Below are 13,243 nucleotides of genomic sequence, written 5' to 3' on the forward strand. Positions count from 1 at the left end.
CTGTCAGAAAGTGGGAAAGATAAGTAAGTGTCATAAATGAAACATGAAAAAAGTTCTGATCCATGCAAAACCAGAACATGGTGGAAGTTTGGCTGTTAATTCCAGGTATGCAAGTTAGAGTCACTATTTTGAGCTGCCCAGCTATAATTTACACCTCATCAGAGGATCAGAAAACTTATCCTCTTTGAGACCAAAGCAGAAAGATTCATCTGATCTGCACTGTGTAGTTGAAATACAAAAGCTTCAATAAAGCAAGATTGGTTCTAGAGGGACACGGTCCTGCCTCAGTTACCAAAACACTGCTGAAAGCAAAGCCAAGCAAGACTGGAAGGTGCCCACCTTGACGGCGTCCTCGCTGCCGGCGCACGCACCCCTCTCGATGAGGGAGTTGCCCATGTCGATGACGCCGCGGATGCGGTCGGCGTTGGCGTGGAGCTCGGCCTCAAAGGCCTGGTGCTTCTGGTGCTTGCTCTGCAAGGACAAACCCAACAGCATCAGGCTCTGCACAAAGGGCTCCTCCATTGTTCTCATGGGCTGGGTGCTCATCAGCTTTGTGCACAGGCTGAGCTGAAGTTCTCTCTGGGTAGGGAATTTACTGCTCGCTCCAGTGGTTATTCTCATTACCTGAGTAACCACCAAGTTTTGACCTGGCAAAACTAAGGGTGAGCTGATACACAGAACTCTGGCAGCATGCTCTGCATTTCACAGGTGCCAAGGCAAAATTCCCTGCACTGAGCTGAGCTGTAAATGCAGTAAAGATTCCTAGTTTTCAATGCAGCCCTTTAAAAAGCAGCAATTACATATACCCTGAGTAGAGTAGATCATCCTTTCTACTCCAACAGTAACTGCACAAATTCCTACTTCCCTTCCTAATGTATAGGTAACTAACAGAAATCACTGCTCCAGCTTATCTGCTTTCTGCACAGTTGTGGTATTAGACATACACAGCCCCATTGTATATATAGATAAATACTGAATTAACAGTCAAAAACATCTATTAAAACGTAATTGAATTATTTGTTACGAATTTTTCACTGCCAAGTTGAGAGCACCATGAGAACAACAGGAGCCTTGGTGTGGGAAGGAGAGTGCAGCTCTCATGTATCCACGATCCATCCACCCACCAGGAATATGACAACAGCACAAAAGTGACACGACAGAATTTGCAAGTATAAACTGGAAATGCTAGTGACATTGGACATGGGTAGAGAGTGTCCTAGAGAATGGGATGAAAGGAAATGTTAGATCAAAAATAAAAAAGGAAAGGTACTATAGCACTGATATGAGAAATTCTGCATGAACTGCTTCATTTTGGGAACTGTAACCCCCAAATCCTGAGATTATGAAAGCATATCCTTCAAAGCTAGATCTAACAACTTGGAAACTTCAATTTAAAAGCTGCCAATTGCATATCTTTATATAATTACCATGACAACAAATTGCAGACAAGCCTTTCTAGTTTAATATAATTTTTTTCCAACTAAAAAAATAGTAATTTAATGTACCACACTCTGAAGTGACAAATTATTCCTTCATTTCTTACTCATTGGCTTCTCCTTTCTTTGTTCTATCTACTCCCTGCACATATCCTCATTTTACTCCCCTTCTTGGATTCTTACAAGTGCTGTCAGCTTTCCATCTGGTACATCTCTTTTTCTGGAGTGTTCTTTCTGCTTTATTCCCTTCTATGCTATTGCAAGAACTAAGCCAATCAAGATCTAACATTTACTGAATCCTCCATCTTCAGCATTTGATTTTACAAACACAAGCTCATGAATTTGACATTATGCTCTGTGTTAAATCATCACAAGTGATGATCAAACAGCCAAATTTCTGAAAAAGGGGGACAGAACCCCATTTTCCTATGGGCTAACCCCTAAAAACCCCTAAATTACATAATGAACACAGCATAAATTAAACAGATCATGCAGAACACCTGCAAAACAAATACATAAATAAATGATGCTGAATAGGAGTGAACAAAAAAGCCACACCCATAGGACGAGGATCAACAGCTGTACCTGGATGGAGGTCAAGAACTAACAGAAAAAACAAGAGATTACATGAACTGATGGATGGAGCAGCAATCAGAGTTTGGGCTTACACAGAAGCTTATACAGAGAAAATAAATTCACATACCAGGCTAGTCCAAACTACTTACCAGCAGTTTGGAAAGCTATAAAACAGATTGAGAGAAGTAGTTCAGTGCATTCATACTACTTCATAAACCAGAATTAAAACATAAGAGATAACTTTATTCCTTAATACTGAAAAATAAACGAGATTTCACATTCTAGTTGAGACCCAAGAATTCCATTTCCTTATTGTCTAGATGCTGGGAGAGAGACAGAACAGCCACTTGGGTTTCTTTAGGAAACTTTCTGCTGCAGATACCACATATCTTATTAATTATATGCATGAATAATTAATTATAGGCATGAATAATTACTAACCAAGTCCTATTTTGGGTCTCCTTTCATGCATAATGTAACTTCCATTTTCTCCTTGTTGAAAGGAGAACATGTCCAACATGATGCACTATTCTGTCATCTCTGAACAAGAATTCCTGAGCATGGATTTTCAAACCAGAGCAGGCCTTGCAAAGTTAACAATGCTATTCTGATTTTTAAGCCAAGAACCACATTCACCTGGATATTTGTGGGATCCTTATAGGACTCATCACTTGCAGTCTGGAGCTTTTCACTGATCCAGGCTTCTATTTCATCCACATCACGACTGAACTGCTGGAGGGTCTGAGACTCTCCCAGCTTTGATCTCTTCTCAATCATTTGGGCTTTCAGACGAAGCCACCTGTGGTAATTTGACACATAAAATGAACAAAATACGACAGCCACATGAGGCATCACCTTCAACAGCTACAGAAGACCCCTAAAGAGGATTTCCAGGCATCTGCCTTCTCCTCCCAGGCAGCACTGACCTGTCCAGGACCTCGTTGCGTCTGTTGGCGATGACGCCCTTGGCATAATGATCTGCAGCAATCAGCTGGTCAGCAAAGGACTGCAGGACAGCAATTTTCTCTTCCTATTCAAACCAGAAACCATGAATTAGAACTGTGGTTTCCTAAAGTCAAATGATGAGCAGTGTCTTGAACAGAACAAGCCTTTTTATCTTCTTTAAATTTACATTACTGGGACCCTATGAAGGAAGTCTCTCTTCTGCAGGACTGCAGAGTTTAACTTAGAACACTTTTCACCTGTGGCTTTTAGAGAAAAAAAGCTCTTTTGGACTAAAAACTTCAGCAGTATGGATCTCTCAATAAATCTAGACAGTTTTCTGCTACAAGAAACTGGAAATAGACTCTTTTCTGCCACAAATAAAGGTAAAAAGTAATTCCAAATCAGTATATTTACACAAGTACTTGCCACTATTTCTACACTGTTTGTAAGCAATGAAATACATCCTGATCTACACAAGCTGCTTCAAAACTTCTGCAGCAAATTCCACATGGCTGAATATTTGGAACTGAACTTTAGAAGCCATACATAGCAGAAGTCCTTTTGCTAATGATTCACATGAGAAAAAGGAAACTATTTTCCCCTTACTTCAGCTACAATTCTCACCTGGACATTGATTGCTTTATCAAAATCTTCATGTTTCTTGATGAGTGCCTCCACACTGTCCAAGGAGTCTCCTTTATCCTCTGTATTTAAGAAAGCCTCCCGGGCAGCCATCCAGTTTTCAGCTTGCTCACAGTCCCGATGAAACAGCTGGGGAGAAAAAAAAATCCAAAGCATGAGCAAGACAGCTCAAGAGCACTGTTATCACCATGAAAGTCTAAACTTTTTAATGAAAAGAGGAATTATTTTTCTTATCCAAACTGCAGCAGAGTACCTGTAGTTCCAGGCACTGGTCCAGCATCATTCTGCGCTGGACCCAGGCCTTCTCCAGGTCTGTCCGTTCTTGGTCCAGAATATCCAGTTTCTCCTTGATCTCAGGGCTGGCATAGTGTCCATGGGCAAGAAGTTGTTGTCCAAACTGTTCAAATGCCTGGAAAGTGCCAGCTCTTGCATCTATTTCCGTGCGGTGCTCCTGCAAGGGGCAGAGATGTGCTGCTCAATAACCAGAGCTGGAACTGATCTATTTTTGGAAGTCTAATTGGAAAGTATCAGAAAAAAAGAAGCATTGTTGATATACACTTTTCTTTGACATACCTGGTGTCTTTCCAATAAAGCTTCAGCTCCAGTCACATCCTTTGCGAGTTCATCTGAGGAGACCAGGCCCCGGATGCCATTGATCCAAGACATGAGGTCCCTGTGAACACACAGTAATAGGGCATTTTTCCCTTTCTCTACTGAAATAAGTCACAACAGGGAGAACAGTCCTTTTCTGAACCCTTCACAGAAATATTCCTGTGGAACAATAAGCCACGTATACTTCACTAATAATAAACAAATTGAGAGGGGGATCACATCACTACCTGAAGTCGCTGAGGAAACGCTGCAGGTCATGAGAATCTCCCAGCTTCTCCTTGCGCTGGTCAGCGCGTTTCCCCAGACTGTTCCAAGCCTGATTCAGCTCAGTGCATTTTTCTTGGAGATCTTCAGCAGATTCTGGATGTGACTGGATTAGACGCTGGGCAGTTTCACCAAGAGAATTCACCTGGGATTACAGAAAGGGAAGTGAACACAGTGAAGACAGAGAGAACTGCTATAGTCCAATCATTTCTGGTAGATAAAAACAAAGCTTTTGGGTTTTCTTCCTCAGAATCTCACCTTGTCTCCCAGAGCTGCCAAGTCTCTCTCAAAGCCCTCATGTTTGCGCTGCAGAGCCTGAACACTGGCCAGGTCATGCCCATAGTTGTCTGTATTTAATGCTTGATTCTTCTCCTCTATCCATTCTTTGGTTTCATCAGCATCTCTGATTTGAAGGAAGAAAAAGCAAAAAGGGAATTAAAAGATCACCCTCCACTGAACAAGCTGGGGATTGAATATGATTTGTTTAGAACAGATCCTGCTATATTTTAGAATTCTTTTCAGACAAAGCATTTGAGTTAAGACCAAACAAACCTCTCACCTGTGGAATCTCTGGACCTCGTGGGCACTGCCCAACAACTGGCTCCTCTCCTCTGCCAGCTGCTGCAGGGATCTCCAGCGCTCATTCAGCTCCTGGATGAGGGAAGTGAAAAGTCAAGACTGGCCTTTCACTACAGGTAAAGGTTACTTAATTCTGCTTCATTCCAGAAGAATGCACAAATTCAGACAGCTTAGTTAGATAGAAAAATTTGAAGGGCTTCTCCTGAGCTGTAAAACCAAATTATTTTATGTATATAAGATAGTGATGTAACTTGAGAAGCAAATACTGTATATACTAATGCTTCTTGAAATAAATTGATTCAAAAGAGTTTATAAAGCTTAATGATAGACAAAGAATATGGAAAAGGAGGGTAAAAAATGTTCACAAGTTCTAAATAAGGTCAGAGAAAGTTGTGGAATTACCTTGATTGAGTTGAAGGTTGCCACAGTGTGTACCATCAAACGTGCAGACTGTGTGAAAAAGCAGAAATAAAAAATATAGTATTGAAGTCAAATCTAACCAAAAGCACAACCAGACTGAAAGAAAGGTCCTTAAAAAACCAAACAGAAACCACTAAGAAAGAATGTAAGTAAATTACAAAAGCAATTAAGAATAACTGGCTGTAATTCCTAAGGTCTTATAGAGCAGAGTAAGAACAGTCAGAATTCACAAGTAAGCACTGTCATGTTAGTGTAAACTAAAGCAAACAAATCTTAATGAGGACAAAGATGAGGAAATTTAAAGGCAACATTCAATACATTAATTAAAAACCCCCAAAATCTGTTTGCTAAGTTACTATAAGACTCTTAGAATTCAATGTACATGTTTGTAATTTGCAAAAAAATACTTTAAAAGTCACCAGTTCCTGGCAACATGGCTGCATTTTCTGTCAAAATATTGCATACTAACCTGGTTTCCCCACATTCTTACAGCTTAAAAGATGTACAAGCAGCTTTAAGTCTAACAGGGTGGATGCAAGACATAAAACATGGGAATGAAATGCTAGGGAAACACAGTGTTGGATAATTTAAAAAATATTGAAGATATTTTTGTGCTTTAGCAGGTGACAGCTCTTCCACTGTAAGTCTCTAATGAATGGAGAAAGGCTTCTTCTAACTATTGTAGTAAATAAGCTGGAGATGACTAATGGGATACAGCATATTCCTTACTAAAGAAGTATTGACATAAATGGTTTTGACTTTGAGGAATAAAAACATTTTTGTTGTAGCAAGCAGAAAGCAAAGAACTCATGGAGAGTGAACAAGGGATTATTCAACATCTACTGCCCAGAAACTGGAAACCCTCATACTACAAGCTCAAAGCTAAACAGAGTTTTGTGGCAGAGAGGTAAAAAACAGGCTGTTGAGAATTTCTATGGTACAGGAGAAGCAAATGGTGTAAAAAAGATGATGTGCTAATTTTTGTTTTATTTTCTTGTTGTGTGCTACTAAGCAATGACACCTACCTTCCAAGGAGAGGCTGTCTTAGAATCAGTTTCATCCTGTTTGAAAATGTGAAGAAACAGCTTTAAATACAAAGCAGAATCTAAAACTATCAGAATACAGTAAAAAAAACTTGAAAATATCTCAGTGTTCAATCCTTAAAGGAGTTCAGTACATTTCTTCATGCAAGTATTTGTATCAGTTTGGATTATGCTGCTTGCTGAGATCTGTGATGTGGGGCAAGACACTCGGGAAATAAAGGGATCATAGATAAGATAATCTTTGAATGTCCATTCAAAGTCATTAGTGAGTTCCATCATGGAAATGAACTACAATTATGGCTGAACTTCTCCTTGTACATCCCAAACCTGTTACAATTGCCATTCCACCCACCTCAGAAACCAACACTTACCCTGGGCATCATCCCATAGACTTCCTGCAAAGGAGACAGGACAAACAATTTGTTATTTTCTAACAGAAAGAATGATTATCCAACATGCTTCACACTTAGCTGGCACAGGATAAAATTACTTAGCACAAGTATGTAAAAAGCTGGCAAAAAAAACCCAAACCAAAACAGAAAACCACAAACTCCCTCCACTCTGAATTGCACTCTACTTTATTTTTCTTTTTCCCTAGCAGTCCTCACCCATTTTCCTGAAATTTAGCATAAGTAAATGCTAAATTTCAAATTCATATGAAGCAAAGTTAATGAATGGATTCTCCATGACTTTTAATATTATTGTAAAGACTTTCCATTCCTAAAAAAATTTTTATTACAGAATATAATTCTAAAGGTCTTTCTTGGGATGGCCACACTAGAAAAAAGCCTGAATCTTGCAATGCCAGACAAAGATAACAGACAAAAGAAAGGAGGAACATCTTTTGCTTCTTAGATTAGAATAAAGCAGAAGAAAAAAGCACCTGTTGCTGTACTGCTTGTACTTCATCTGCCATCAGCCCTTCTGACTCCAGGTCCTTGGCAACCTTGTTTATATCCTTCAGGCGTGACTCGTTGGCTTTGAGATCCTACAAAGAACAGGGAAATATCCCAGCATTAAAATTCACCCAAGCAGAACATGTGGAACAAGGTGGCTCCCCAGGAGAGCCCAGTGTGTGAACAGCAGGAATTGAGCACAGTGACCCTGAATTCCCAGACAGCCTGGGCCAGGGAATCCCAGCTGCCAGATTTTTTACCCTCCATATCTCAGGGAAATAACTCTACAGATGGAAACCAAATGCATCTTCCCTTTCAATAGGAATAACTTAGCTGAAGGTTATGCTTTACACAAACTGAAATTCCTCCAAAGCTTGGCAGACTCTACTGCAAAGTGTTGAAAGAGAGTTTCAGCTCTCTAGGAGCTGAGAAGCACGGAGCAACCTGGGGAATGTAATCAAACTGAAGACACTTTAATATGAGATTCTCTGTCCTCACAAAATTAAATTTAAAAATTCATATATGCCTTCTATGGACATTTTATGTCCAATCAAAGCCATGTTTCCCCCTCAGCTATGAAAAATTGTCATGGATACATGATCAGAAAGCCTGAAGGGAAAGGCCAAAATTAACACACACACTATGCAGCATCACAATATACCTTCTGAAAATCATCAAATTTCTTCTGCAGAACTTCCACCTGCTCCAGATCAGCACCCACTTCCTCACTGGTGAGTGCTGCTTCCTTCTCATTGATCCACTGCTGGAGCTCGTTGGCTTCACGGAAAAGCATGAACTTCTTGCAGCTTTTTTCCAACATGCCTTTACGTTTTTCTCCCAGTTCCAGGAGAGAGTGATACCTGGGACAAGCAGGAAAGGAAAGCAGGGAACAATCAGATGGAACTGAATCCAGTCACAGGAATTTCCTAAGTACTGGAGTCCCCAAAAACGGGGAATCCCTGAATTTATGCCCTATTCTGCTACAGGATGAGCTACTCATGTGCAGTTGGGAATGAAGGCTGTCCATGTCTCTCCTCCACATGGATTGCACACCAAAATGAGAATTCTCACATGCAACACCTCACTGGGCAAATGCAAACCCAAATCACAGCCTAGACTGGGGTAGGCTCTTAAACCACAGGATCACTGCAGGGCAGGAATGACTCCATAGGCTCTTGCTTGCCAAGGGATATTTTCCTAGAGTACATCAAGTTCGCCATCAGGCTATGAAAATCCCCCACCTTTAGGACATAAGCATCTTCACTAGCCATTTGCCAGTACAAAATCTGCTGAATGTTTAAGCAAGGTGTGACTCTTTGATAACACACCTATATTCAACTGAGAAATCCATGAAATTGATTTCATGTATGCTTTTTCTATCTGTGGAATTCTCAACATCAGTGATGTAACTCCTCCTTTACATTAGACACAAAGTGAAACCTCAAAAATCTTTAAATTGGTCTGCACAGGCAAATAAACCTCTTAAAACCAGCCAGTTATTTAAAATCATCTTGTAATCAACTAGACACAGATGATCCTACAAGAACTTTTGCTATTGCTGAAAAAAGCCAAGAGCAGTTTTGCAGTTACTGATACTGAATTATAAATCTCTCTAGCACTGCATAATGCCTGTTTTTTAAAATCCTGCATTCAGAAAAAACACACTCTTAATACTCATTTTTACTTTAAGTCTTCCAGAAGATGAGATATTTTAGCTGCATCTGGAAGGGCTTTTATGTCCTGAATCAGTTTGGACATTGGTCTACCACAATGATCAACAGCAGCAATAGATTCTCATTATTAAGCACATTCCTTCTGATGTTATTAAATCAAATAATACCACTGCTGAGGTACCTGCAGGGCCTCAAATGGGGATGTTTTCATTTCCCACCCCAAAGCACAAGGCCACAGACTGAGCAGTTACAACCTCCCAGCTTGAGGAGTGCCGTCCTGCAGCATTTTCCTAACCAACAGCTCAGAGATGACAAAGTCCCTTCAAAAAAATCCTCAGTATCCTGGGCTGTAATACAGGTATTACCAAAGTGATAAATCAGCTCTCCTTCCATGGAAGCAGGGACTTTGTGGCTTCCTGTTTACTGTAGTTTAAGAGTGGGCAGAAAGGAACTAAGGATCTTTCATATTAGGTTTAAATAGAAACTTTCTACCCTGACTTGAAAACACTGTTTTGAAGCCTGCCCTAACTGCAGCTGTTTGCCTCAGCAAACAACATTAGGTATTAAGTACTTGTAAAGCTCATAGAGGATCTGGGGCAAAATTCTTTCAGAAGCAAACCTAACCTCAGAGCTGCTTTGCAACACTTGAGAGATTTACATAGAAGTGTCACTTTTAATTTTCAAGAAATACATTTGCTATGACAAGCCAGGCACAGCCAATGAACACCGTGGCTTTGGATCTCCCAGCAACTTCCACCAGTATAATGCAAACTTGATATCTTTTCCAGGAGACATGAACACAGGTTTTAAAATCTAGTCAATGTTAAAATGAAGGAATAATCACCCTATATAAATAATGTTTTTGAGTACCCAGCGTGAATGTTACTTTATATGATAAACCATGACAGCCCCACCCTGCCTAAACTCTTAAGACATTCAGATGTGATCCAATACTTGATAGATGTATTTTATATATATTTATATAAACAAGCTAATATTTCCATCTGCACCTCAGAAAATGCAGGAGATGCTTTTTAAGAAAAACAGTCCAGATATCCCTAAAGCCTCTTTGGTAAGCAAAACCAGAGTGATGGAATAAACATGAACCAATTCAGCAGCACAGAGGTGCCCAGCAAGATAAGCAGCTGGCTGTGAGGAACAGAGGAAACACAGACCACCACATTCATCTAAACTAATCCTCCTTGCAGAAATGGCCTCCTTCACGTCTTTTTGGAGCAGCATTCCCAAAGAAAGAAACAAAGGGAAGATGAGCAGTGACAGTGTGGAGACAGCATGGTTTAGGAAAGGGCTAATCCTACTCACAGTTCTTCGACCTGTTTCATACGCAGAGAGACACTGCCGACCTCCTTAGTAATGAGAGTCCTGCACAGACAGGGAGCACAGCAAATGCATGCGAAAAATTAGTCAGATTAACAAAAATAATGAAAGCAGCAGCTCCATCCATGGCTGGTCTGTGGTAGGAGATGGGTAAGAGTTCACATTTAAATGGAGAAAATTAGGTGTTGTTCAGAAGCAAAGCAAATCAGATCAGGAGTACAATTCATGTAAAGAAACCTCAGCAGTACAGTTGAGCTCTCTCTATAAGGTCTCCTCATTTCCTCATGATTGTGCCATGGGATTGGAAACTAAAAGGTGGTCCCCCCTCCTTGGCTCTAAAATAAGGCACCCTGTTCTAGTTACTAAAAGCCATATGCAAACCCATGGAGGGATATTGATAGGGATTGAAGGGATATTTAATAATGATATTATTAAAATCCTGACCAATGTGCCACAATTCTCCAGCATTTTTCTTCATGCTGGTAAAAAGGTTTTTTGTTATGGGTTGGTGGGGGTTTTTTGTGCGATTTTATTTTATTTTTTTAATTCTAGAGCTAAGGCTAGTAATTATTGCATGGCACTGTAATAACTGATGACTCAACACAACTGAGTGGGAAGAAATTCTCACACAGAACGACAGCGTAGCTGCGCAAACAGATGGGAGTACACAGAAAACTTTCAGCTTCAGCTTTCAAGTGGCTTGATAAGATGGGCTAGCACTCACAGCTATCACCCACAGCCCTTGCTTGAATTAATCTCCAGCCGCCATGTGCTTTAAGAAGGTCACTACCAAGCAGCCTTGCAGTTTTCTGCTTGAAACGATATGCTGCTCTTTTAAAAAAAAAGATAAAAGTTGAAAAAAAAATGAAGGGGGGGACACATTTTAGCTCCTGTAATGGCAACAAATAGTGGCACCACATTTCAGAAAAAAAAGTGATGAGCTAGCAGCAAAGTAGCCCCAGCTCATAAGGAAGGCACCTTCAGAGGCAGCCCTGTATAGGGAGAGCACTGTACTTAATGGAATCAAATTTAAGAAAGCTTTTCAAAACAGATCACACGTTAAGAAGTGACAACTACATATACAAGAGTTGCTTAGGACATATATAATTCACAAACAAGTTAAGTAGTTAAGTACAACAACAAAAGGAACACAAAATACTCAAGTCAGACAGTAAGTTGAGCTCTAGTGTCATGAGTTTAACGGTTAAAAATGGGAAAAGCAACAAGAAAATCTAGAGTAGGAATAAAGCAACTGAATCTGATGACTCTGGCAAAGGAGCCCCTTGTTTTGCTCCAATTAATTACTCCCTAGTGTAAGAAGCATTAACCTAAGCTGGTGGCAATCTGTGAAGTAAAGGCCAAGCCAGCTGATGCTGGCAGTGTCACATCTCATCAGTCAGAGCTTACTGGTTGTCGATCTGCTCCTGCCGCAGCGCGATGCTGCCCTGCTCCTCCAGGAGGTTCTCTCGGGATGCAGACTGGGCAGGATCCAGTTTCTTCACATAGGCAGCAGGTACAAACCCCTGACGGTCATTGACTTCCACCTTCCACCAGTCCTGGAAGCAAAAAAACCACAAAGCTCTGTGAGGACATCATCAAGCATAAAGAATGCTGGGCAACTGAATGCTGCAAATCAGAGACTTCTATTAACACAAGGAAACCAGTGATGCTCTCAACAGTTTGCTCTTGTTATGGAGATCATTTCAAACAGTCTTTTGAAGATGTCTCCCCTTGTATTTGGCCAGAAGTTCCTTCACATCAGGGAATTAAAGTTCTCACAGACATGTGCCCTGTCTTGGAGAAGTTGGCAGCTATAGAGGAGTGATGGAAATGAAGTGAAGTTCAGCTGAAGTGCTGAATGGGGACATGGGCTAAATGTGCCAAAACCAAACAAAACATACAGCACTGAGAGAGCCAAGCACAGCAGCAAAGCAGGAGGCCAGAACCCACCTTGTTGGTGCTGTTGAGTAAGGTGAGGATATCGCCTTTCTTCATTGTCACCTCCCGGGGACTCTTCTCCTGGTAATCATAGAGTGCCAGAACGAGCTCTTTTCCAGTTTCATCATCTGTGGGAGCAACTTGTTGCTAAAAAAAAAAGCACAAGAAAAAATGAGCCGCTCTGTGTTTATTACAATCAATGCTGTTGTCCTAGAATAGACTGCAGCCTTAGTTAAACCTACTGGAGGGTCACTTTAGGTGCTGTCTGAGCTCAAACCCTGAAAACCACCACATTAAATTGCTTTACTTCAAAACAATACAGCTGTCTTATGATTATAAAAACAGACTGCTATTTTTTTTGAGAAAATCAAGCACAGTCTGCAATAACCTCCCAAAACCAACAACTGTTATTGAGCTTTGTTTTTACCTTTTGCTGACCCATGAATTTTAGGTACATGACTGGCATCTCTCCTTACCCTGCATGACTGGGCCTGTTCCCTCAATGCCTGGATGCTGCTGCCATAAGCGGAGAGATCAGACATCAAAGCTTCATGTTTCTTCAGAAGAGCCTGAAAGTGGATGATAACAACAACATGCACACCTTGCCATTTTACAAATATGCCTCTGCTTAAAATATATACTTTGATTCCACACAAAGGGAATGGGGTTTTTTCAGAGCTGCCAGCCTTGTGACTCTCATGGGAATAATCACTTCTATTTATTCACAGGCTAGATAGTAGGCCTAATGCTTCTGGTGCTTTGCCTCTACCTTATCTCAGCAACATTCTTTTGTTCTGACCAGAAAGAACTATTTCCAGAGTGATACGGGTAAGTTTAAAGTGTGCCTTTAAACTGCACTTCATGTTGATAAAATGTCAGTC

General features: G+C 40.6%; 1 protein-coding gene across 5 annotated transcripts in view; it reads right to left on the reverse strand.

The window, feature by feature from the left end:
• The window catches only part of SPTAN1 (spectrin alpha, non-erythrocytic 1), a 45,898-nt gene that overhangs the window by 12,321 nt on the left and 20,334 nt on the right, over positions 1–13,243 (reverse strand). For 2 of the 5 annotated variants that reach the window (XM_030961736.1, XM_030961734.1), the window contains exons 20-38: positions 12,839–12,931; positions 12,375–12,509; positions 11,832–11,980; positions 10,410–10,469; positions 8,075–8,273; positions 7,401–7,505; positions 6,889–6,912; positions 6,500–6,535; positions 5,457–5,504; positions 5,035–5,126; positions 4,734–4,878; positions 4,439–4,620; positions 4,173–4,272; positions 3,853–4,050; positions 3,582–3,728; positions 2,939–3,042; positions 2,649–2,811; positions 2,162–2,176; positions 340–471 (exon numbers count right to left, since the gene is read on the reverse strand). In XM_030961736.1, coding sequence (XP_030817596.1) covers positions 340–471; positions 2,162–2,176; positions 2,649–2,811; positions 2,939–3,042; positions 3,582–3,728; positions 3,853–4,050; positions 4,173–4,272; positions 4,439–4,620; positions 4,734–4,878; positions 5,035–5,126; positions 5,457–5,504; positions 6,500–6,535; positions 6,889–6,912; positions 7,401–7,505; positions 8,075–8,273; positions 10,410–10,469; positions 11,832–11,980; positions 12,375–12,509; positions 12,839–12,931 — 2,127 coding nt within the window. The remainder of the gene's footprint in view (positions 1–339; positions 472–2,161; positions 2,177–2,648; positions 2,812–2,938; positions 3,043–3,581; positions 3,729–3,852; positions 4,051–4,172; positions 4,273–4,438; positions 4,621–4,733; positions 4,879–5,034; positions 5,127–5,456; positions 5,505–6,499; positions 6,536–6,888; positions 6,913–7,400; positions 7,506–8,074; positions 8,274–10,409; positions 10,470–11,831; positions 11,981–12,374; positions 12,510–12,838; positions 12,932–13,243) is intronic. The other 3 variants (XM_030961737.1, XM_030961735.1, XM_030961738.1) reach the window with 3 other exon arrangements.

Source organism: Camarhynchus parvulus, chromosome 17 (assembly GCF_901933205.1).
Source record: "Camarhynchus parvulus chromosome 17, STF_HiC, whole genome shotgun sequence".
Taxonomy (NCBI): Eukaryota; Metazoa; Chordata; class Aves; order Passeriformes; family Thraupidae; genus Camarhynchus; species Camarhynchus parvulus.